The sequence below is a fragment of the Triturus cristatus genome, chromosome 9 (assembly GCF_964204655.1).
Source record: "Triturus cristatus chromosome 9, aTriCri1.1, whole genome shotgun sequence".
NCBI lineage: Eukaryota > Metazoa > Chordata > Amphibia > Caudata > Salamandridae > Triturus > Triturus cristatus.
The window spans coordinates 756,609,015-756,633,331 of record NC_140592.1 but is presented as its reverse complement, the minus strand read 5'-3'; the positions used below and the strand labels follow the sequence as shown (position 1 = coordinate 756,633,331).

Sequence of the window (24,317 nt, the reverse complement as noted above, 5' to 3'; positions counted from 1 at the left end):
CCCGTCTGCTTCTCCGGATCGAGAATCCAAAAGCTTGGAACAGTTTGGGAAGAAGCTGTTTTCCTCCCTTAGTTTGGTGTTGCAGTCTATCAACACCGCGTGCCTTTTGGACCATTACTCCCACTCCTTGTGGGATACGGTGGCGGACGTGCTGCCCCAGTGTCCGGAGGAGGGCCGGACACGGCTTGCCCAGGCTCTTGCTGAGGAGCGGGATGCAGCACGGTACTCGATACGATGTGGGCTTGACACCACGGACTCGCTAGGTAGGGCAATTGCGACCACGGTGGCGATTCGTTGCCACGCCTGGCTGAGGTCCACGAATTTCTCCGGGGATGTCCAGAGCACCCTCATGGACATGCCCTTCGATGGCCTTCGCCTTTTTGGCGACAAAGCGGATAGTGCGCTGGAGCGCTTTAAGGACTCCAGGGCTACGGCCAAGTCCTTGAGCCTCTCGGCCCGCAAACTTCCGCTTTTCGCCCCTTTCGCGGCCAAGGAAGGGGCACCCCCACACGTCCGTCTAGCCACAGGCCGCAGAACTAGCCTCAACGCGGTCGCGGATTCCGCCGAGGCGGAGCAGGGGGACAGAGAGCCGGTCAGCCCACATCTGCCCCAGCAGCATCTGCCTCAAACCTTCCTAGTCCGAGCTATCTGAAAGAAACACGTTAGTTAGATTCCTCACCTTAGAATATCCCCAGGCGTCAGACTGGATCCGGAAGATTTTTCGTCAGCAATACACCTTGCGCGTCTGCGGCTCCGCGTCCGTCGTCGGCGTCGTGCGCCGGAATGACGTCGTCGAAGTACTTAAACGCCGCCCTCGCGCGCTGACGTCAGTTCTTTTTTCCGCGCCAGTAAGCGCAGATCCGGGAGAGCTACCCCTTTAGTCAATTTTTGACTAACTTTTTTGATCCTTTTTGATCCTGTCTCGACTCCGGTGCCGGTAGGATGCCTGGTTTTAAAGCCTGTGCTGACTGTAGCCGCCTGATGTCGGTTACGGACCATCACCGCCGGTGCCTGTACTGTTTGGGCCTCGACCACGATGCGGAGTCGTGCTCGGACTGTAAGGCCCTGACCTCGAAGGCTAGACGGGAGCGGTCCCGTAAGCTTCTGGAGATTCGCCACTCGGCTCCGGGCGCCTCTCGATCCCGGTCCAGGAGGAGGTCCAAGGATCGGTCGCGGAGCCGCAGCCGACGTCTCCATCGGTCGTCGGGATCCAAGTCTTCGGGTAAGTCGAAGCATTCCAAGAAGTCCAAGAGGCGACATCGCTCTTTGGACTCCCCTCGCCGGTCGCGCGACTCGGCCGAGGGTCAGGGTGGTTCCACCCCCGCGGCTCCAGCGGAGCCACAGGCGCCGCGTCCGTCCCCATACCCTCCGGTCCCTGGGACTAACGCGACGCCGGCGGAAGTCAGTGCCTTCCTCTCGGCCATGAGGAACCTGGCTCCGCCGTCTGCGCCCGCTGGTGCGCCTTCGGGCCCCGCGGACCCGACTGGGCTGCCTTGCCTGCCGGTGGCTCCGGCGCCGTTGACGGCTCCGGCCTCGACGCCGCAAGCGCCCGTGGGACCCGTTCTCGAGTCCCCGCCGACGCCGGTCGACCTCGTCACGCCTCCTCCGCCGGCGTCGACACCGGTACCACCCCCGACGCCGACGTCAACTCCGCTCGACGTCGAGCCCCAGTTCAGTCCCTCTCCGGGCCCGGCGCCGGTACGGCGTCGATGGACGCCGCGATCGGCGCCGCTAGAGACACACTATGTCTCCCACCCGGCTCCGTTACTTTCTCCTGTATACCAGGAATCGGATGATGGGGACAACTGGGAGGGATCCGAGGATCCTATGGCCGTACAGGCTCAACTGTCCCAGGACTGGGCAGATGAACTGGGGGAGGCCAGTGGCCTGGATACCTCTCCAGACACTGGATTTGTCTCTCCTCCGACTGTGGCTTCGGAGGAGGGCGCTGCTTTCTCTGTGGTGCTGCGCAAGGCGGCCGCAGCCCTCGGGCTCGAGCTGCCTGCCGTGGCTGTGAGGACTAACGTCCTTACTGAGGTGCTTCAGTCTGCAGCAAGCTCCACTGAGCCTCTGCTGCAATTCAATGAGGCCCTCATTGACGTTCTGCAGGGCACCTGGTCCAAGCCCTCCACAGTTCCTCCTGTGGACAGGAACGTCGCCAGGCGCCACCGCCCTGCTCCGGGCGACCCCAGTTTTCTGTCCCAACACCCTACCCCTGAGAGCCTGGTTATCCAGGCCTCTACCTCCCAATCCTCTTTCCCGACCGCCCCGCCGGACCGGGATTCCGAGAGACTGGAACAGTTCGGCAAGAAGCTGTTCTCCTCCCTTAGTTTGGGCCTGCGGTCTTTGAACACCGCTTGTCTCTTGGACCGTTATTCCCCCACTCTGTGGGATGCGGTGGAGGACTCGCTGCCCCTGTGTCCGGAGGAGGTCCGGACACGACTTACCCAGGCTCTGGCCGATGGGAGGGATGCCGCGCGACATGCTATACGGTGTGGGCTTGACACCACGGACTCGCTGGGTAGGGCCATTTCTACCACAGTGGCGCTTAGACGTCACGCCTGGCTGCGGTCCACGTCATTTTCGGGCGATGTCCAGAGCACTCTCATGGACATGCCCTTTGATGGCACTCGCCTTTTTGGCGAGAAAGCGGACAGTGCGCTGAATCGCTTTAAGGACTCCCGGGCTACGGCCAAGTCCTTGGGCCTCTCGGCCCCGCGGTCGCAAACTTCCGCTTTTCGCCCCTTTCGTGGCCAAGGAAGGGGTGCCTCCTCACGTGCGCCTAGCCACCAGCCGCAGAACCAACCTGCGCGCGGTCGCGGACGTGGTTTCCGCCGAGGCGGTTCTGGAGGACGACGAGGTCAGCCCACATCCACCCCGGCAGCATCCGCCTCAAAGCCTTCCTAGTCCGAGCTTTCAGGCCCATTCCACGCCAGTGGGCGGCAGAGTTCGCCATCACCTGCTCCACTGGCGGTCCATCACATCGGACAGGTGGGTGCTGCAAATCGTCCGAAGGATCACTCCCTCCCCTTCGAGATGACCCCTCCAGCCATGCCACCGCAGCACCACCGTATCCCGGGGGATCATTTGAATCTTCTCCACGAGGAAGTTTCGGCCCTCTTGGCCAAGGGGGCTGTCGAGCGCGTTCCGAGCCCAGAAGTAGGTCTTGGTTGCTATTCCCACTACTTTCTGGTTCCCAAGAAGGGCAAAGGGGGCCTACGCCCTATCTTGGACCTCCGGAACGTCAATGCCTTACTCCGGAAGGAAAGGTTCAAGATGTTGACTTTGGCTCAGGTTCTAGCTGCCCTAGACCCCGGAGACTGGATGGTAGCGTTGGACTTGCAGGACGCATATTTCCACATCCCCGTCCTGCCGGCCCACCTGCGTTACCTGCGGTTCACGGTGGGCCCAGAGCACTTTCAGTTTACCGTGCTCCCCTTCGGCCTCACCAGTGCCCTTCGGGTGTTCACGAAAGTGATGGCGGTGGTCGCAGCTCATCTGCGCAGATCAGGGGTTCCAGTCTTCCCCTATCTCGACGACTGGTTGTTGAAGGCGGGCTCGCCCCAGACAGTCGTCTCCCACCTCCAGACTACGGCGGATCTCCTGCATTTGCTGGGATTTTCCATCAACGTGCCGAAGTCACACCTGAGTCCCTCTCAGAAGCTCCTCTTCATCGGAGCGGTTCTCGATTCGGCGCAGTTCCAGGTCCATCCACCGGAACAGCGGGTCCGGGATATACAGGCCCTGATTCCCATCTTTCAGCCTCTATCCTGGGTTTCGGTCAGGCTAGTGTTGCGGCTTCTGGGGCTGATGGCCTCCTGCATCCTACTAGTGCATCACGCCAGGCGGCGCATGCGGGCTCTGCAGTGGGACCTGAAGTTTCAGTGGGCCCAGCATCACGGCAACCTGTCCGACCATGTCTTGATCTCGGAGGGCACTGCACAGCAGTTGCAGTGGTGGCTCACGGACCGCGATTGGGTCAAGGGCAAGAGCCTCTCCCTTCCCCAACCGGAGCATGTCGTAGTGACGGATGCGTCCCTCCTGGGATGGGGTGGCCATATGGGAGAGGCGGAGATCAGAGGCCTCTGGTCTCCGGCGGAGTCTCGTCTCCACATCAACCTGTTGGAGTTGAGAGCGATCCGACTTGCACTGAAAGCCTTCCTTCCCTCTGTCAGGGGAAGTGTCGTGCAGGTGTTCACGGACAACACCACCGCCATGTGGTATTGCAACAAACAGGGCGGGGTGGGGTCGTGGACCCTTTGTCAGGAGGCTCTGCGCCTCTGGACATGGCTGGAACACCAGGGCGTCACCCTAGTGGTTCAACATCTGGCGGGTTCTCTGAACGCCAGAGCAGACGAACTCAGCCGCCGGTGCATGATGGATCACGAATGGCGTCTGAACTCCGAAGTGGCGCAAGGTCTCTTTCAGCAGTGGGGAGAGCCTTGGTTAGATCTATTCGCCACCGAGGAGAACGCACAATGTCAGCAGTTCTGCGCGTTGGAATTTCCAAGGCGGCACTCGCTCGGCGACGCTTTTCGTCACGAGTGGAGTTGCGGTCTGTTGTACGCCTTTCCGCCTATACCACTTCTGCCCAGAGTGCTGAAGAAGATCAGGCGCGACCGGGCCCAAGTCATCTTGGTGGCTCCGGATTGGGCACGAAGGTACTGGTATCCCGAGCTACTCAGTATGTTGACCGATCCTCCGATGCGTCTGCCCCTTCGGGAGGATCTTCTGTCGCAGCAGCAGGGGACGGTCCTCCACCCGAACCTGTCCAGCCTCCACCTCCATGCGTGGAGATTGAGCGGCGGCAGTTGATGCCATTTGACTTGCCTCCTGAAGTCTGTGATATCATTCTGGCAGCCAGGCGTCCCTCCACAAAGTCGGTATACGCCTGCCGGTGGAACAAATTTGTGGCATGGTGCACAGCAAAGGCTGTGGATCCCCTTTCCGCCCCTCTTTCTGAGGTTCTCCTCTTTCTTCTTTCTTTGGCCCGGCAGGGCTCTGCCCTGGGCACCCTGAAAGGTTATCTTGCTGCCATCTCTGCCTTCTTGCGGCTTCCTGATCAGCCTTCTCTTTTCAAGTCCCCTGTAGTTACACGCTTTCTAAAAGGCATTACTCACACGTTCCCTCCTGTCCCTTTTGTAATGCCTCAGTGGGACTTGAATCTTGTTCTCACATTTCTAATGTGTGCTCCCTTTGAGCCTCTTCATAATTGTCCTCTTCGTCTGTTGATGCTTAAGACTGCTTTTCTGGTAGCCATCACCTCGGCTAGACGGGTGAGTGAGCTCCAGGCTTTATCTTCAAAGCCTCCTTTTCTCTCTGTTCATCCGGACAAGGTTGTCCTTCGGCCTCGTCCCTCCTTTCTTCCGAAAGTGGTGACTCCATTTCATCTTGGGCAGTCTGTCACCTTGCCCACCTTCTTTCCGCCTCCGCATCCTTCCAAAGAGGAAGAGAGGCTCCACCGTCTGGACCCAAAACGTGCGCTCTCCTTTTATTTGGACCGCACAAAGCAGTTCCGGGTGGACGACCAACTTTTCGTTGGATACGTGGGTGCTAAGAAGGGGAAAGCTGTGCACAAACGGACCATCTCTCGGTGGGTCGTTTTGTGCATCAAAATCTGTTACTCCTTGGCAAAAAAGGACCCTCCTGCTGGGCTGCGCGCCCATTCTACTCGGGCCACAGCGGCTACTACTGCTTTGGGATGGGGTGTCCCTTTGCAGGACATCTGTCAGGCGGCGACGTGGGCTTCGCTACACACGTTTGCCAGGCATTATTGCCTTGACAGCCAAGTCCGGAGGGATGGCTTCTTTGGCAGTTCTGTCCTCCAGGACTTTCTGGTGTGATCTTGGTTCGCAGACCCACCACCGGGGATGGTATTGCTTGGGTATCTATTCTAAGGTGAGGAATCTAACTAACGTGTTTCTTTCAGATGAACAAGTTACTTACCTTCGGTAACGATGTATCTGTAAGAAACATTAGTTAGTTAGATTCCTCACCGACCCACCCATCCTCCCCGTTCTGCGAACTGACATCTAGGGTTAAGGTTATCCTTTTCAGGCCCCTAGATTTTATTTTTGGCACCAGTGTCGGTCTTTGCATGGCTCTGCGTTCCTGGCGCAGAAAGCTATGTACAAGAACTGACGTCAGCGCGCGAGGGCGGCGTCTAAGTACTCTGACGTCATTCCGGCGCACGACGCCGACGACGGACGCGGAGCCGCAGACGACGCCTAGCGACGCGCAAGGGGTATTGCTGACGAAAAATCTTACGGATCCAGTCTGACGCCTGGGGATATTCTAAGGTGAGGAATCTAACTAATGTTTCTTACAGATACATCGTTACCGAAGGTAAGTAACTTGTTCTTCAGGCCCATTTCACGCCAGTGGGAGGCAGAGTTTGCCATCATCTGCTCCACTGGCGTACCATCACATCGGACAGGTGGGTGCTGCAAATCGTCCGAAGGGGCTACTCCCTCCCCTTCGAGGCGACCCCTCCAGCCATGCCACCGCTGTACCACCGCATGTCGGGGATCACTTGCAACTTCTGCAGGAGGAAGTTACGGCCCTCTTGGCCAAGGGGGCCATCGAGCGCGTTCCTGGCCCCGAAGTAGGTCGGGTTGTTATTCCCACTACTTTCTGGTTCCCAAGAAGGGCAAAGGGGGCTACGCCCGATCTTGGACCTCAGGAGCGTCAACGTCTTCCTCCGGAAGGAGAAGTTCAAGATGCTCGCCTTAGCTCAGGTTCTGGCTGCCCTAGACCCTGGAGACTGGATGGTAGCGTTGGACTTGCAGGACGCATATTTCCACATCCCCGTACTGCCGGCCCACCAGCGTTACCTCCGGTTCACGGTAGGCCACAAGCACTTTCAGTTTACCGTGCTCCCCTTCGACCTCACCAGTGCCCCTCGGGTGTTCACGAAAGTGATGGCGGTGGTTGCAGCTCATCTGCGCAGATTAGGGGTTCCAGTCTTCCCCTATCTCGACGACTGGTTGTTGAAGGCGGGCTCGTCCCAGGCAGTCGTCTCCCACCTCCAGACTACGGCCGATCTCCTGCATTTGCTGGGCTTCTCCATCAACGTGTTGAAGTCGCATCTGAGTCCCTCCCAGAAGCTCCTTTTCATCGGAGCAGTTCTGGACTCGGCGCAGTTTCGGGTCTATCCTCCGGAACAGCGGGTTCGGGATATTCATGCTCTGATTCCGATCTTTCAGCCTCTATCCCGAGTTTCGGTCAGGTTGGTGCTGCGGCTGCTGGGTCTGATGGCCTCCTGCATCCTGCTGGTACATCACGCCAGGTGGCGTATGCGGGCTCTGCAGTGGGACCTGAAGTTCCATTGGGCTCAACATCGGGGCAACCTGTCCGACCACGTCCTGATCTCGGAGGGCACTGCAAGGCAGTTGCAGTGGTGGCTCACGGACCGCGATTGGGTCAGTGGCAGATCCCTTCCCTACCCCAACCGGAGCACGTAGTGGTGATGGATGCATCCCTCCTGGGATGGGGGGGCTACATGGGAGAGGCGGAGATCAGAGGCCTCTGATCTCCGGCGGAGTCCCGGCGCCATATCAACCTATTGGAGCTGCGGGCGATCCGGCTTGCACTGAAGGCATTCCTTCCCTCTCTCCGGGGAAGTGTAGTGCAAGTGTTCACGGACAACACCACCGCCATGTGGTATTGCAACAAACAGGGCGGGGTGGGGGCTCTGAGCCTCTGGACATGGCTGGAACATCAGGACATCACCCTGGTGGTTCAACACCTGGCGGGCTCTCTGAACGCCAGGACGGACAAACTCAGCCGCCGGTGCATGCTGGATCACGAATGGCATCTGAACTCGGACGTGGCGCAAGGCCTCTTTCGGCAGTGGAGAGAGCCTTGGTTAGATCTATTCGCCACCGAAGAGAACGCGCAATGTCATCAGTTCTGCACGTTGGAATTTCCAAGGCGGCACTCGCTCGGAGACGCTTTTCGTCGCGAGTGGAGTTGCGGTCTGTTGTACGCCTTTCCGCCTATACCACTTCTACCCAGAGTGCTGAAAAAGATCAGGTGCGACCGGGCCCAAGCCATCCTTGTGGCTCAGGATTGGGCACGAAGATACTGGTATCCCGAGCTATTCAGTCTATCAATCGATCCCCCGATTCGACTGCCTCTTCAGGAGGACCTTCTGTCGCAGCAGCAGGGGACGATCCTCCACCTGAACCTGTCCAGCCTCCACCTCCATGCGTGGAGATTGAGCGGCGACAGTTGATGCCATTTGACTTGCCTCCTGAAGTCTGTGATGTCATTCTGGCAGCCAGGCGTCCCTCCACTAAGACGGTATACGCCTGCAGGTGGAACAAATTTGTGGCATGGTGCACAGCAAAGGCTGTGGATCCCCTTTCTGCCCCTCTTTCTGAAGTTCTCCTCTTCCTTCTTTTCCTGGCCCAGCAGGCTCTTCTCTGGGCACCCTCAATGGACATCTTTTAGCTGTTTCTGCTTTCTTACGGCTTCCTGAAAAGCCTTCTCTTTTCAAGTCCCCTGTTGTTGCTCGATTCTTTCAAGGCATTACTCCTATTTTTCCTCCTGTCCCTTTCATAATGCCTCAGTGGGACTTGAACTTGGTGTTAACCTATCTGATGTGCGCTCCTTTTGAGCCACTTCATAATTGTCTTCTCCGTCTTCTGACTCTTAAGACTGCTTTCCTGGTTGCCATCACCTCTGCCAGATGGGTGAGTGAGCTCCAGGCTCTTCCTTCTAAGCCTCCTTTCCCCTCTGTCCATCAGGACAAGGTTGTTCTCAGGACTTGTCCTTCCTTTCTCCCGAAGGTGGTCAGTGCCTTTCACATCGGCCAGTCTGTTACATTGCCCACCTTCTTTCCGCCTCCCTCGAAAGAGGAAGAGAGGCTTCACCGTCTGGACCCAAAATGAGCGCTGTCGTTCTATCTGGACCGCACGAAACAGTTCCGGGTGGACGACCAACTCTTTGTTGGCTACGTGGGTGCTAAGAAGGGGCGGGCAGTGCACAAGCGAACCATCTCTCGGTGGGTCGTTTTGTGCGTTAAGGCCTGTTATTCCTTGGCTAAGAAGGAACCTCCTGTGGGGCTGAGGACCCAGTCCACTCGGGCCACAGCAGCTACTACTGCCCTGGGAAGGGGAGTCCCTCTGCAGGACATTTGTCAGGCAGCTACGTGGGCCTCGCTGCACACGTTTGCTAAGCATTACTGCCTGGACAGCCAAGTCCGGAGAGACGGCTTCTTTGGCCGTTCCGTTCTCCAGGACTTCCTGGTGTGATCTTGGTTCGCAGACCCACCACCGGGGTTGGTATTGCTGGGGTATCTATTCCAAGGTAAGGAATCTAACGAGTTTCTTTCAGATGAACAAGTTACTTACCTTCGGTAACTATATATCTGTAAGAAACATTAGTTAGTTAGATTCCTTACCGCCCCACCCATCCTCCCTGTTCTGCGAACTGATATCTAGGGTTAAGGTCATCCCTTTCAGGGTCCTAGATTCATGGCAACAGTGTCGGTTTCTTGCATGGCTCTGCGTTCCTGGCGCGGAAAGCTATGTACAAGAACTGACGTCAGCGCGCGAGGGCGGCGTCTAAGTACTCCGACGACGTCATCCTGGCGATCACGATCACGACAACGACGGACACGGAGCCGCAGACGACTCCTAGTGACGCGCAAGGGTATTGCTGACGAAAATCTTTCCGGTTCCAGCCTGACGCCTGGGGATATTCTAAGGTAAGGAATCTAACTAATGTTTCTTACAGATATATCGGTACCTAAGGTAAGTAACTTGTTCGACGGGCGCCGGACGGGCCCGCCCTTGAAACAGGCGCGGCCCGCACTGCGGGACCTCCTTAGGCACTTTAAAGCGCGGTGGTGATGCTGTGTAGCTGCAGTGACAAAAGACCCCACCTCCAGGCCCTTAGGTTTGTGGGACTTGGATTCCCTACTGCTTGCGTCCTCCATACAACACTTCACCTCATTCATGTAGGATAGAATGTTTTAAATTAACATCAAATGAAACCCTCAGTAAGGCCCAGGCTCCATCGCCTTCCATGATGCTTCACATAATATGGGGGATTGAGAGGGTTAACTAAAAATATATTCTTTTTCAGGGTGTTCATCTCACAGAAGTTTGTGAATTTCTGTTTGTGGACAACAGACCCTGCATGTTTCTTTTTGGTAACAGATGTGAGGAATGTAAATAATTCCCTTTTTACAGACCCACGTTCATATTTCCAGTCAGTTTGTAAAAAACTCCTACTAGAGTTTACCCAGTCCCAGTTTTATTCTTTGATTTCTGATGCTTGTAGTTTTGTTATTACTGATATGAATCCAGGATTACTAGTCCCAAAATGCAAAGACAACCAGATTCGATTAGCTACCTGTATGTGACTTGGTACAACTTGACACTTCCATTAGCTCTTTTTTTTTGGCTTGTCTGAACTTCCTGACATATAACAAAGACAAAGTACCCACCAGCTAGGTTTACTTTATACAAATTCCACATGCATATATACAAGAGCTTGGGGGGTGAGGCGAACGATTGACATCACTGTAGCTGTGGTGCTTTTCAACTTGACCTTAGTATGTTGCTGTGATCTAAGGCACAGTTCAGCAGAGCATGATGTTACTTTCAGCATGATCAGTGGGGACAGTGCAGCTCACCAGGCTCTTGGGCTACAATGTCAAGATCTTGTGGGTGCAGTAATGTGCAGCAAATGAGCTGTGGCTCAGCACTCATCATGGAGCACAACTGAATGGGAGTTTGGGGTGCAGCCTTTCAAGGGCCTGAGATGATTATGTGAGGGAGATTATGGTGTGGCTCTGTGAGTGAGGTCAGGGTACCCCTCATTGATGACTGTGGAGTGCGGATTCAGTGCTCAGTTCACCTGGTCAGGTGTATGGGATAGCATGGCTGGGAGAAATGAACAAAGAGCATGTAGAGTGATGGTAGAGATATATGAAATTAACCCTTTTGTTGGCTACAGTGTCTAACTACCCATTGGTGGCCTGATAACTAGAAGAAAGACTATGCCTCACTGTGGACAGCATGCACTCTGAATCTAATTGCTGGTTAGGGTCTAAAGGAGGTAGAACTGTGTTGTTATATGGAGCCACCTCCCTAAGCTCTGACCTGAAATTCCTTTTCTTCTACAGGCTGGCGCTGTGCAACACTAGATTCCTGCAGCTGTGTACAGAGACAGAAGAGCGGTTGCGGCCACTGGTCTACACTCTACGCTACTGGGCCAAACAGAAGTTGCTTGCAGGTAAGATGCATTTCAGACTTGTCTTTCCTCTACCAGAGAGGGAAGGAAATAGAGGGAATAGAGAGGGCGGGAGACACCCAGACCACATGCCAGGAAATAAAGTGGACTTTCTATACTTGGAGTTTGTAAAGATATTTGCTATAGCACAAAAAGGGTTCTTTTTAAATTATGTGATATGGAGATTTTGTAATCAGTTATGCAAAAATAGATTTTTCAGCCAGTTTGATGGGGATCTTCAGAGAATAGTTAGTAATAGTATAGTCTCTGACTGGTGTAAGGGAGTTTCATACATGGGATGATCGTTAAGCGAGAACAAAACCCAGCATCTTGTTTGTACAGAGCGAACAATCTAAACACTTATGCACAGTGCCATACTGCAGTTTACAAGGCAGTAGGTCTAATCGAGCTTTAAAGGTTGCATGTAAAGTTGGACATAAGAAGTAATTTTACCCTTGTCAAATCCCCATTTAAGCCTTATTTAGACTATTATCCTCAGATTTGGACAGCCAAATAAAAAAGTATACAAGTGAATTTCAAAATGCTTATAAAGAGGACACACAACTCTTTGACATGAATACCAAAATGTGTAATTTAGTTTATTATTTCAGAGTAAATTGGCAAGGGTTTTAATGTTTTTTTTTTTTTTTTTTTTTTTTTTTACCTGCATGTGGATCAAAACCAAATTAAGTGCTTATTTCCAACGATTGGAAGAAAGTTGATGGTAGCCTGTAGTAGATTGGCAGGATCCTGTGAGAGACCGTCAGTAGCTCCTTTTCCTGCGGTGCATTGCTTATAAACACATTGGAGCACAAGGCCATTCTAAAAGGACAAACCAAAGTCTCACAAAAATTCAACCTGACCCTCCAAGCAAGAAAGTAACAATTCCACAAGCGAGTCTTATTGGGTCAGAAGTGACTGGCTGATCCATTAAAATAATCTACATTTCCAGAAGGTGAAATAATAATAATAATATGCTGAATTGTAGATGGGTAACACTGAATTAAGGGGGATGTTTTTCTCCAAGGGGCTCTGAGTGACATCAAATAGAGAACGATAACAAAGCTCGAGTTGCCTGTTATCACTCAGAAATAAGCCCAAGATGAAAAACATCCCTGTAATTCACATTTTATCAATCTCTAATTTTAAGCTGGACATGCACCCGCCTTTTCCAAAAAATCATCCGCCGCTGCTTCCATCATATATGCAGGGGCAGAGTAATGGGGCATACAACATTTTTTAAATGTTTTTAAAAAACATTGCCTCCACCTCAACCACCCTCGTCGTAGCACCACTCCCTTCCCCAAAGTAAAAAAGAAATGCCTCGTCTCCTGCCCCCCCAACCTCTGAAACCCTCCAGCCATCTCTAAATATAAAAAGAAAGAGCTGGCCTCCTGCCACCCGCACCACCCTCTGCATATGGTAAACAGCCTTTAGTGCGCGGTTGCTAGTGCGCATACCATTACTTTGCAAGCGTTACTACGCTTGCGATGTTACAACGCGTACCATTAGTACGCAAGTTGTTGCATCGCAAGCGTTGTTACAACGCATGCGTTGTAATGGTATGCACTATCCACATCGTTGTTTGGAAGGAGCTTCCGTTTCCAAACAACGACGTGAAGATCTGACGTCGCTGGAAGCCTCTGGAAGCCGGAGAAAAGAGGAACCACGGAGGAGAGAGAGGCAAGTGTAGTATTTTTGTATCGTGCAGGGGTAGTCTTTTAGGTTGTTGCGTTGTGTTTGAGTAGTGTAGGGTCGTGCTGGGGCTAGTGTTTTAGGGTTTAGGATAGTGATGTAGTGTATGTGTAGTGTAGGGTAGTGTTTTAGGGTAGTGTCGGGGGTCGAGCAGGGTAGTGTTTTAGTGTAGGGAACGGACTGGTGGTAGGGGTAGGGTCGTGCTGGGGGTAGTGTTTTAGGGTTTAGGGTAGTGTAGTGGTGTAAGTGTTGTGTAGGGTAATGTATTAGGGTTTAGGGTAGTGTCAGGGTGTTGTGCAGGGTAGTGTTAGGGTGTAGGGACAGGACTGGGGGTCAGGGGAGGGTTGTGCAGGGGGTAGTGTTTTAGGGAGTGTTGTGGTGTTTGTGTAGTGTAGAGTAGTGTTTTAGGGTTTAGGGTAGTGTTGGGGTGTCGTGCAGGGTAGTGTTGTAATGTAGGGAGCGGACTGGGGGAAGGTTGAGGGTTGTGCAGGGAGTAGTATTTTAGGGTAGTGGTGTGGTGTTTGTGTAGTGTGGGGTAGTGTTATAGGTTAGTGTCGGGGGTGCTGAAGTGTAGTGTTAGAGTGTAGGGTCCAGGTAGGGGGAAGGGAGAAGGTTGTATAGGGGGTAGTGTATTAGGGTTTCTGGTAGTGGTGTGATGTTTAAGTAGTGTAATGTAGTGTAGTGTAAGCATGATTTTAGTGCGATGTTTTTAATTAGCATAAACCATAGTACATTTATAACCATTTGCGTTATAAATGCATGCGCAGTTAAAACTTGCGAATAGTTTATGCTGTGTAAAAACATGCGAAGTAATGGTTTATGCTAAGGAAAAACATTGCACTAAAATCATGCGAAGTAATGGTATACGAAGTATCGACATACATCCCTGCATATACCGCCCTAATTCCCTCTTCAAACAGATTGTATCCAAAGTATACCAGGCCTCCTACCACCCACTGCAATCTTTACCCCACCTTCCACCTCATGCCTCAAACTGGAAAAAAAATTAACAACCCACCTTCACCACCCTCTGCATAAATTCACCCGCTTTTAACCTAAAGCTGTTCACCCAGCTCTTACATTGAGAGTAGAGGGCAGGCCCACGCTGAGTGCGGCTCAGTGAAAGACACTTGGAAGGGCAGCTGTATTTCTCCTCTTAGCATGGTTCTGCAGACTCGAACTGACAAGGGAGACGGTAGGTGGCACAGGCTTAGTACTGCCACCATTCTCTCGTTTTTCTGGAGTCTGTGGAGACTTGGGAGTGGTAGGAGAAGGAGGGTGGGGCCCCCAACCGCCACCATTTTACCACTGCACTCATATCTCTGGAGGTGTGGTTGAAGCAGTAAAACAAAGGCTTCCCTAGGGAAATGTCCCAACTGTCATTAACTAGAGTGGTTAACCACTGTTCTGACGCCACTTGAGTTATTCATGGGTTCATTGGGTTATTCATGTTAAAGGCTGGAAGTTTTACGCAACACTAACAATTACGTTTACACCTAGTAGTGTAACACTGAGAGATAGACATTGTGCACATCTGAGTGACTTACTAGTTTTTTCAGAGCGCAAACCATGAAAATTATTTGTCGTACGATTTGAAACTAGGTTGTCAACAGTTTGTGTTTTAAGAAAAACTGCGTAGGCAGTCATCTGTATTGATCCAAGGCCTATTTACCGAGGTTGGGAAACCAGCTGATGCAAATTGGTATTGGCTCTAATTTGCACTCCGTTTTACATGTATGCCTTCATTCTGCATAATGGCTATGAGTACTCATTCATAAAATAAGTTTAACAATTGTAAAGCCACCTAAAGGGAATTTTGTTCAGTGTTAATGTATACATCTAGGACTCAGTGGTAACATTCTTTATTTGGTTTTGATTAAAAACCATCAAAAAGTACAATCTTCTTTTAAAAAACTTGAAATCCATAAAAACATTTAAAAACATACAATTTACTACAGGCTACTTGAAACAGCAATCAGATGGTCCTATAAGTGCTTATGTGCAAATCATTTTACAAGGAAACATCTTGTAGACTAACACACTAACATTTAACAAATTTTCTCTGCACCGTACTTCGCTCACAGGGAGTCGTATCGAGCGGGTACTTACTAATTTATCAAAGTTTACAGCGAGATGGATTATCTGTTTAGTAAATTAACGTTATCATAGTTAAAACTAATTAATAATTGAAAAGGACCCACATTTATATCACTTTGGCTCTATAAAGTGCATATAGAAAAAGTATCAAGCATATGCCAATAAGCAAAGGTTCCCCTACAAACAGAAAAGGGAAACTGAATTATAATTTATCCAATCAAGGGATCAAATTTATATCCCTTGGGTTAGGGGATTGATTTTGTGTCTTAACCACCATGCGTACAAGTATCTGGACACAGCATACACTAACCACTGTGTGTTATCAGTCTTTAAAATTCTGACAGCCTCTTTTTGATGCCTCCGGGATAGGGTGCGACATATTGCTTCGGCCAAGTTTTCCTAATGGCAATGTATTTAGGAGTCAGTAATAGTTTAACAAATTAAAGACTGATAACCCAGTGGCACCCCTTTTCTGCATCTAAAGATTGTTGTGTGAGGGCAGAAAATGCAAAATGTGCATGAAAAGAGAAAGATTTTAGAAAAACATTCTAATAACAATATTTTCATAATTAATAGTAACGGCTCAACTAATTTTTGAAGACAATAGATGGCAGAGGCAAAGCAAGATACAAGTTGGTTCTATGTTCTCCTTACTTAAGATTGTTGTCTCAATATGCAAAGTAGAGCCCCTGTTTTCCTTTAGACATTATGTAGGACATCCGATTCTGAGGTCATAGGGGCTATGAGTGCTTACTATGTAGCATTCTGTGTGGTCACTGTCATTCACCATTAGTGTTGCACTGCAAAATGTATGGTTGCACTCCAGACTGAACTCCACTTAGGTACTCTTTCTTCGGGTCTTAGTGTAGTCAGCAATTACTGGGCATTACCTTTTAGGGGGTAGTGTCTGCTTACCACAGGATGTAGAAACTCAGAATGCAGTATAACATAGTAAATAGCACTTTATAAACACGTTAATGTCTTTAATGAGTTTAATAACGGGGTAGTAAAATGGCATACATGAAGTGGGATATACAAAGAAAACCCAAAGGTCCTAGCATCTTCTGGGCCACCAATCCATTCCCAAACATTTTTATGACTGCCTTGCATTAGGCATTTAGACATTTCTTTAAAATGAACCCTATAGTCAAAGTTAACCAGGGATGGATTCTTTGGGACAGATCACCAAAGTTCGGAAGCTTTCTTGTCAATTTTCTGAAAATTGGAGGTGCATTAACCAGATACAGACAGGAATACTGGTCCCCAGGCTCTATGTTCTTTGAGGAGTTGGCATACCCAAAGATGTTTCTAAATAACCAGAATATCTTCTAAAACGAGTCAAAACATATAGTCTTCAAACCCACCAATCAAACATGAGATGATTCCCACCCTCACAAATCCTTGCCCTAGCCGGAAGGCAGGCTACCAGTGGGCACAAGGGATCACAGTCCAGGTCACTGGAAACATGGGACTGGCTAAAGGCTGAACTGGTCCCTTAAATTATAGCTGAGGAGAAATGACAGAATAGTGGATCAGTCCTACTATTTGTCTCAAAAAGTATATTTTTGAAGCAGTGGCCTATGTTTAGTAATCTACAAGTTTTAGAGGTTGTTTCCATGGTTGGGTAACCACAGCAAGTCATATTGCCACCAGTAGCCCCTACTCTAGTTAAAAACAAGCATTTAAAATGCAATAGGTCTCGCCTTTGATTAAGTTAAAGCCATTTGCTTTGCTAATGGTATTGTATAGCAAAGCAAATGTCTTTAACTTAATGAAAGGCGAGACCTATTGCATTTTTAATGCTTGTTCCTGTTGGTCACGCTTACAGTGTCCAGGTCCTGAACGCAGATTCTACACGATATACGGGACACACAACTTAGTTTTCAAATATGTCAGGAATGTGAGACGCGAACAACGAGGTCGAAAAGAGAAGCAATGAATAAAAATAGTTTAAGCGCATCAACTTGAGGAGGCTAAGTTGCGCGCTGATGATCTAAAGCTGTGGCATGAAGGTCCTAAATTGAGGCAAGTCCCATGCTGTTCCCATCTGAGAATTAGAGGGGATTCCACTGTCTCGAAGAAGGTCTGGAGATGAGGTCTCCAAAGGAGTTAGGGGCAGCGCTATACATAAAAAAAAAAAAACACCGTGCCAGCCTGTCTGAAGCGCTCCTCCCGAGCAGCCCTACCTGCCGATCACATAATCTCCCCGTGCCTGAATGTGCCCTTATGTAATGTAACCAGAGCTCATGTAAAGCGCTCCAATATCTTCAGGTAGAGTTTGCGCTATAGAAATCTGCATTAAAAAAAAACACTGTGCCAGCCTGCCTCAAGCGCTCCTCCCGAGCAGCTCTGCCTGCCGATCACATCATCTCCCCGTGCCTGAATGTACCCTTGTGTAACGTAACCGGAGCTCTTGTGAGGCGCTCCGATAACTAGCTAGAGTTCACGTTATAGAAATCTGCATTAAAAAAAAACACCGTGCCAGCCTCCCTCAAGCGCTCTTCCCGAGCAGCCCTGCCTACCGATCACATAATCTCCCCGTGCCTGAATGTGCCCTTGTGTAACGTAACCGGAGCTCATGTAAAGCACTCCAATACCTTCAGGTAGAGTTCACGCTATAGAAATCTGCATAAAAAAACACCTTGCCAGCCTGCCACAAGCGCTCCTCCCGAGCAGCCCTGCCTACCGATCACATAATCTCCCCATGCCTGAATGTGCCCTTGTGTAACGTAACCGAAGCTCATGTAAAGCGCTCCAATACCTTCAGGTAGAGTTCGCGCTATACAAATCTGCATAAAAAACAAGCGCTCGCCATCTGTTTTCACTCAGCCCTGTGTTTACGGGGCTGAGTGAAAACATATGGTTCCCACAAAGATAAGAAATACCTTCACAACAGAAGGAAAGCAGACGAGCCAGTCCGGATGGGCTGGACAAAAAAACCAAAGGCATGCAACCCAGAAAGCTAATTTCCAATGGCAGGCCACCGTTTAGCATAAACGGTGACGCCAGCCAATGGAAATGAGGGACGGGGCTTCAAGCCCTTTTCTAAAAGTCCTCATTAACAATAAATCTCGCTGAGCGAGCTACGCATGTGCGCAGCAATGCTAGGCGAGACCTAAAATGGGAGAGCATGGTTTCAGCTGCCGATATCTCTGAACCTGTAAGAGCTAGAGTGATGGTTCGATCAGTACTACCTGCTGTAGCCGATGGATGCCAGGGGATGAAGACCAACTGTTTCCTGGCCCCATTAGAGACAGGTTATAGGTGTATGCATTGATGTTTGTGCATTAATGGAAAACTGAGAAACCATATTGGAGGAAACCAAATCATGGGAAACCAATTTTAAGGTAAGACCATTTTAAGGAGATTAAAAAAAAATCGAAATTTAAAGGAAAGATAATTTTCAGGAAAAATCCAAAATGACATTAAGTTTAGGACTAATGAGGGATTTTTGGGTTCAGAGATGTTTAAGGTTTAGGAGTGGAGAAGGGGTTTTAGAGGGTCAGGAATGGGTGGAGTTCACGCGTAGAAAGAGGGTTTTAGGGTTCAGCAATAGGTGGCATTTGGGGTGGTGACTTTTTTTTTAGGTATTCGGAATGGGTGGAGTTTAGGGATGTTGTGGGGTTTTTAGGGTTCATGGATGAAAAGGAGTTTAGGGGTGTGAGGCGTTTTTAGTATTTAGGGATGGGTGGAGTGTAGGGGTGTCAGGGTTTTAGCATTTATGGATGGGCGGAGTTAAGGGCTGGTGAGGGTTCTTAAGGTTCAGTTGTGGGTAGAGAATAGAAGTGGTGAAGAGTTTTAGGGTTCAGAATTGGGTGGAGCTTAGAGTTGTGAGGGCTTTTAATGATTTAGGGATCAGTGGCGTTTGGATGTAAAAAGGGGGGTTTAGGGTTCAGAGACAGGTCGAGCTTAGGGGAGTTGAGGGGTTTTAAGGGGTCATGGATGGGTGGTTTTGAAGGGGAGTGGGGTTATTCAAGGTTCAGGGATGAGTGGTTTGTTTTCAGTGAGGGGTTTTAAGAGGTCAGGGATGGGTGGGGTGTAGGCGTAGAAAGGAGTTTTTAGGGTTCAGGAATGGGTAGAGTTTAGCGGTAGTGAGGGTTTTTACGGTTCAGCGATGGGTGGACTGTAGGAGTAAAAAGGGCTTTTAAGGTTCATGGATTGTTGTAGTTTAGGTGTGGTAAGAGGTTTTTAGGGGGCAGGGATTGGTGGTGAGGGGTCAGCGAATTAAAAACATTTGAAGTGATTGTTAAATAATGTAAATGACACATATCTGAAATAATGTCCCCTGAAGTAAAGCAATGAAATAAATACCTCATACAAAACTTTCTGAAAGTAAGGTCTGGAGTCATTGCATTCACACCTTAAAAATAAGCATGCAAATGTCAATTTCGATTGAAAAGACATCTTATGCATTGTTGCATGAAATGGTAAATGCCATTCATTCTGAAAATGTTCATTAAAGCGCTTAGATGAAATGATTTCTCAGTAATGGTATTCTATAAAATAGTTTTTGTATGAAATCACATATAACTGTATGCATTGAAATGGGCACAGGAAGGATTAAAATTAAGCTGGCCACACCATCCGTCATGACTTATGAGGGTGATTGAGCAGCTCCCTGATCCAAATGTCTGTGTTGCATTTTCTGGGAAGCTGGGCTGAGTTGACCTTGTGACTCCTTTGTTTCATTTCATCGATTCAGTTGGGCCTTTGAATGTTATTTCTTTGATCAAGTCACTGTCCTGGCATGTGCAGTCCTTCTCCTTGTGCAGTTCAGTAGGCCCTCCATTTCATAAAGTCAAGCAGCATAGTCCTATCATAATCAGCTTTATTCGATTATCTTGAAAGAAACCATAAAAGCAAGAACATATAAATTAAAAACATATTTCATAGTCTTAAAACAGGAAACCTAAAAACATATAAAATAAACAGATAAACATCATTACTGTACAGCCTAATTTTCTGTAGCCATAACACAGACCATAAGAAACTAGAAATATTGCAACGAATCAGTAAGGAATTCAATTGCAAGAACAGTAGTGCTGGACAACATTGTTTTGAATTATGGTAACGTAAAATAGGTAAAATGAAACGTTTCCAAGGCACAGCATAAAAAGAACAGAAAAACATAAAGTGCAAGGGGCTTTGCCTGGAGATACCGTCACAAGGACTATTGTTCAGAGCCACTGACCAATCGTTACAAACGGTGAAAGTGACTACGTGATAAAAAATATCGAATTCAAAATTTGTTAAAACAAACCTATGCTGACAATTCTGTATAGCGATAAGATATGGCTGAACACCATTTGCGACCAGGGTCAACAGGTTTTTAATAACACTGGATTTAGCCATTTCCCTAGAGAATCTTTGGTCGTTGAGGAAGGACAGATATTGATTTTCAAGTCACTTATGCTGACATTGTATAAAACATAGTGTGAATCGAAATAGTCAGCTTGGCCCAAATGCTTACAAAATTGTTTTAACAGATTTGAACCAGGAAAATGCTCCAGAACTATTCAACTTTAGACAGTCTTTAAGGATCAAATGGTTTAATATGGTAAAATCACTGGTTCAAACTTAGTGCAAAATTAGAATTTGCTTAATATTTATCAGAGCAGAAAAAAAACGGGACACCTACTTCTGCATGACAAAAAGAAATGGAGCAACAAGCTCGGATGGGCAAAAGGTTCCTGTAGAAGGCATTCTCCAGCATCTGGAGCTGAATGGTGTTATTTAAGCCCAGCTTCCCACCTCATATAGGTACACAGATACACATTTTGAATTGGAAATAGTTAACAGTTCTCTAATCAGTTTGTTGCCTAACTTGGTAGCAAAATTGAGCAGTGAAGAGATACATTTGTTAAAATGCTGCCTTCTAATATCCACGAACCACGATCGTAGATTAAATGTACAGATAACAAAAGGTCAGGGTAAAACTTAGCTGAACATTGCTTATCCTGAAATCACAGCACTTCCAAATTTGCCTCCTGCACTTCATTACAAAGGTTTTGCATGTATTAACCATCAGACCAAGATTAGACATAAAACCGACGAAGCCATTCAATAGCTTTTGCAGACCCAACGGAGTGTGGGACATAAGCACAGCGTTATCGGCATAGAGCAGACAGGGTATAGGTCTGTAGCCAATCTAGGGGAGGATTGCTACAGGTACAGTTTAAGGCAGAGCCTAAACCTGTTAGCATACCGGGTGAATAGAAAGGGAGCGAGTACGCAGCCCTAACTAACCCCTCTTCTAAGATCAAAGTGCTAGTGCATTCACATCTTGGCCAAAGCGTACTCTGGCCTTGTCACCCGAGTAAATATCTCAAAGAAGGGCTATAATCGGTGGATTCACCTCCAACTCAGATAAAATTGCCCATAATTTACTGCGGAGAACACAATCGAAAGCACTTGTTAATCGATTAATGCTAAAAACAAATGTCCCTTCTTCATAACAGTATATTTACCAATTAGTAAATTAAGATTTAACCCCTGCTTGATAGTCCCCCAAACCTTCTTGGAAGTTAAACTGAATGTCAGAGAGAATATTATTGATCTCCGCCCACTCTTCAAGATTATTCAGCAAAATTCTCCCTGTCACTTTAACCAGGAAATCAAGGTTTTTAGGGTGGTAACAGGCGGGATCAGCACTATCACCTATCACGAAAATGTGTGGGATTATAGCCTCCGACCAGGTTTTAAGGGTGCCAGAATGGCAACAAGCCCGCAATTCACTGGTTAGAATTGGACCCCACAAAGCGACAATAGCCTTCAACAAGTCAATAGGGATGTCATCCAGCCCTGGGTTTTACCAGCCACCCTTACTACCTGCTATAGCCATGTTGATTTTGTCCAAAGAAAAAGACAAATTACTGAAGTTGAAAGGTAAAACTTCAGTAAAAGAGTGGTCACGCCCCATGGACAGCTGGCGGGGAGTTATACCAAGTCTTTGAGTAATGGGAGACTCACTTGGTCTCATTGATTGCTGCCACCAAACTAGGGGCAGTGTCATCCTTTATTAGGGGGCCATTGATGACTCACCAAAAAGCATAAGTATCTTTAGATGTGGTGGCATTGATCAGCAATTCCCATGCAAGATTTTGTAAGTCCTTCTTCCTTTTTGTTAATGCTAAATTATACTCTAATCTATCCTGGGTGAGGCAACAGGCTAGCTTATGGAGAGTGATCAAAATATGTTTATGGGCTTTAGAACAGCGTAGACCCTCCAGGGCTTTAGGTAATTTGACTGGGGCTGTTTTCTAGTTAGATCGTCTATAATACCGCTGGAAATCGAAAGAAATGCAGCCTTAGTGTCGGTGTCGTAGAAGAGATGTCCAAACAAGTGTTGAAGGCAGCCCGATTAGCAGTGACCAGTTTTCCAAAGAAATGTCCCCAGTTCACCCAGGACCAACGGAAAGAGGTACCGTTGCGAGTGGTTAACGCCAAATTATCAATGGTATGTTCAACATGAATAGTTCTACAGCTGTACTCCAGTCTGACGTTAATACTGAGGGAAATGATTGCACCTGCAAATGGAATGGATCTCAAAATTATCTAAGACACTGGGACAGTTAACAGAACATAAAATAATCAATGACTGAATCAGGTACACCACCAAAAAAGGTAGGATTAAAGGGAAAAGAGGGGAAACATAATTCATTGAAAAACTAAGATTACGTTTCGACAATAAATCATTCAATTTCGACCCATAAACATTGTGCAGGAAGTGAGATTGATCATCATTATTGGAATCTACAATACCACAATCCATTTTAGCTTGAAAAGGGCATAAGCAAATATTAAAATCACCATCCCACAAGATAAAAGATTCCTTCCTTTCATGACAACACATATTGTCCGGTGCCTGCTTGAGCTGAAGAGAACCATATTAATTTTAAGATGAAAAGCATTATTATAAAAGTTCACAATAAAAAGGTTTATGTTGGGTGGCAGAATGCACACAGTAAACAGATAGTATGGTGAAGATGATTCAGCTCTATGCACTGGAAAAGGCAGCAAGTTAGAGACATAGGTGGACAGTCCCCCCTTTGATCTAACGGCGTGAGATTGCACTGCAGGGTGATGGAATGTTTTAGATCTGTTGATATTTATGGGTTCCGAAGCCCAGGTCTCCTGGAAGCAAAGAAGTGAAAACTTTAAAACAAAGTCCACCCAGGAAGTACCTTGGACGAAGTCCCACCACATTCCAGAAAAGGAAGTTGTAAAAATGAGGCAGCTCCGTGGCCTTACTAGTAGGCTTGGAAGCTGGGGTGATATGGCAAACCACTCTTGTCGAAGTTACTGCTGCAAATAACGCATGGGGCTCAGAGTTTGTGGACGATTGAGCTGCGTGTTGGGAGGTCTTCTCGAGCCCCGATGAAAGTCAATCTTTGCCATCAAGCTCAGATAGCAAGGAGAAATGATTCTGCATTATAATTGAGGTGTGATAGGCAGAGAGGTTCCTACAGTCAGTTAACCCCCAATTGCCTTTAGTGGCTGTCTTTCTAGACGCCGCAAAAGCCTTCAATTCTGTTGAGTGGGACTGCCTCTTCGTTATCCATCAGAACATGGGAATGCCTAAGGGGTTCCTGTCCTGGGTCTGCCTTTTGTATACTGGCCCTGAAGCTAGGGTTCTTATCAATGAGCACTCCTCCCCTCCTTTTCCCATCTCTCGGGGCACTAGGCAGGGCTGCCCACTGTCTCCCCTGCTGTTTGCCCTGGCTGTCGAACCTCTTGCTGCCAGGGTGAGACAATAGCCCCATGATAAAGTGCTCCGTTGTTTTCTCCGACCTATTCTCATTTCCCTTTATGCTGATATCACCTTATACATCCGAGAACCACACCTCAATCTTAAACCGTTGCGTAGGGAATTTGTTTGTTTTGGAGGGCTCTATGGTATCCACATCAATTGGACAAAGTCCCAGATCTTCCCCCTCACTTCATCCGTGACAGCATTCACGCCGGACTTCCCCATTGAGTGGTGTGCCGATGAGGTGAAATACCTCGGAATATTTGTCACCACTGATCGGGAGGAGCTGATGCGGCTCAATTATGGCAGAACCCTGGTGGAGCTCAAAGACAATGTCACAAGATGGATCGCTCTTCCTCTCTCCCTCGCAGGGCGGACCTCCCTCATTAAAATGGTCATCCTTCCCAGGTTTCTCTACCTCTTTCTCAGCATTCCGCATAACCCAGGTATACATTTCATCTCCTCACTCCGCACGGAACTGAGGAGGCAAACATCCTCGACTGCAATGGGACACAATCACTAAGCCATACTC

At 48.7% G+C, this 24,317-nt stretch overlaps 1 protein-coding gene across 1 annotated transcript in view; it reads left to right on the top strand.

The window, feature by feature from the left end:
* TUT1 (terminal uridylyl transferase 1, U6 snRNA-specific) overlaps positions 1 to 24,317 on the top strand; it is a 348,086-nt gene that overhangs the window by 240,853 nt on the left and 82,916 nt on the right. Inside the window, exon 7 of the mRNA XM_085626071.1 lies at positions 11,138 to 11,247. Coding sequence (XP_085482197.1) covers positions 11,138 to 11,247 — 110 coding nt within the window. The remainder of the gene's footprint in view (positions 1 to 11,137; positions 11,248 to 24,317) is intronic.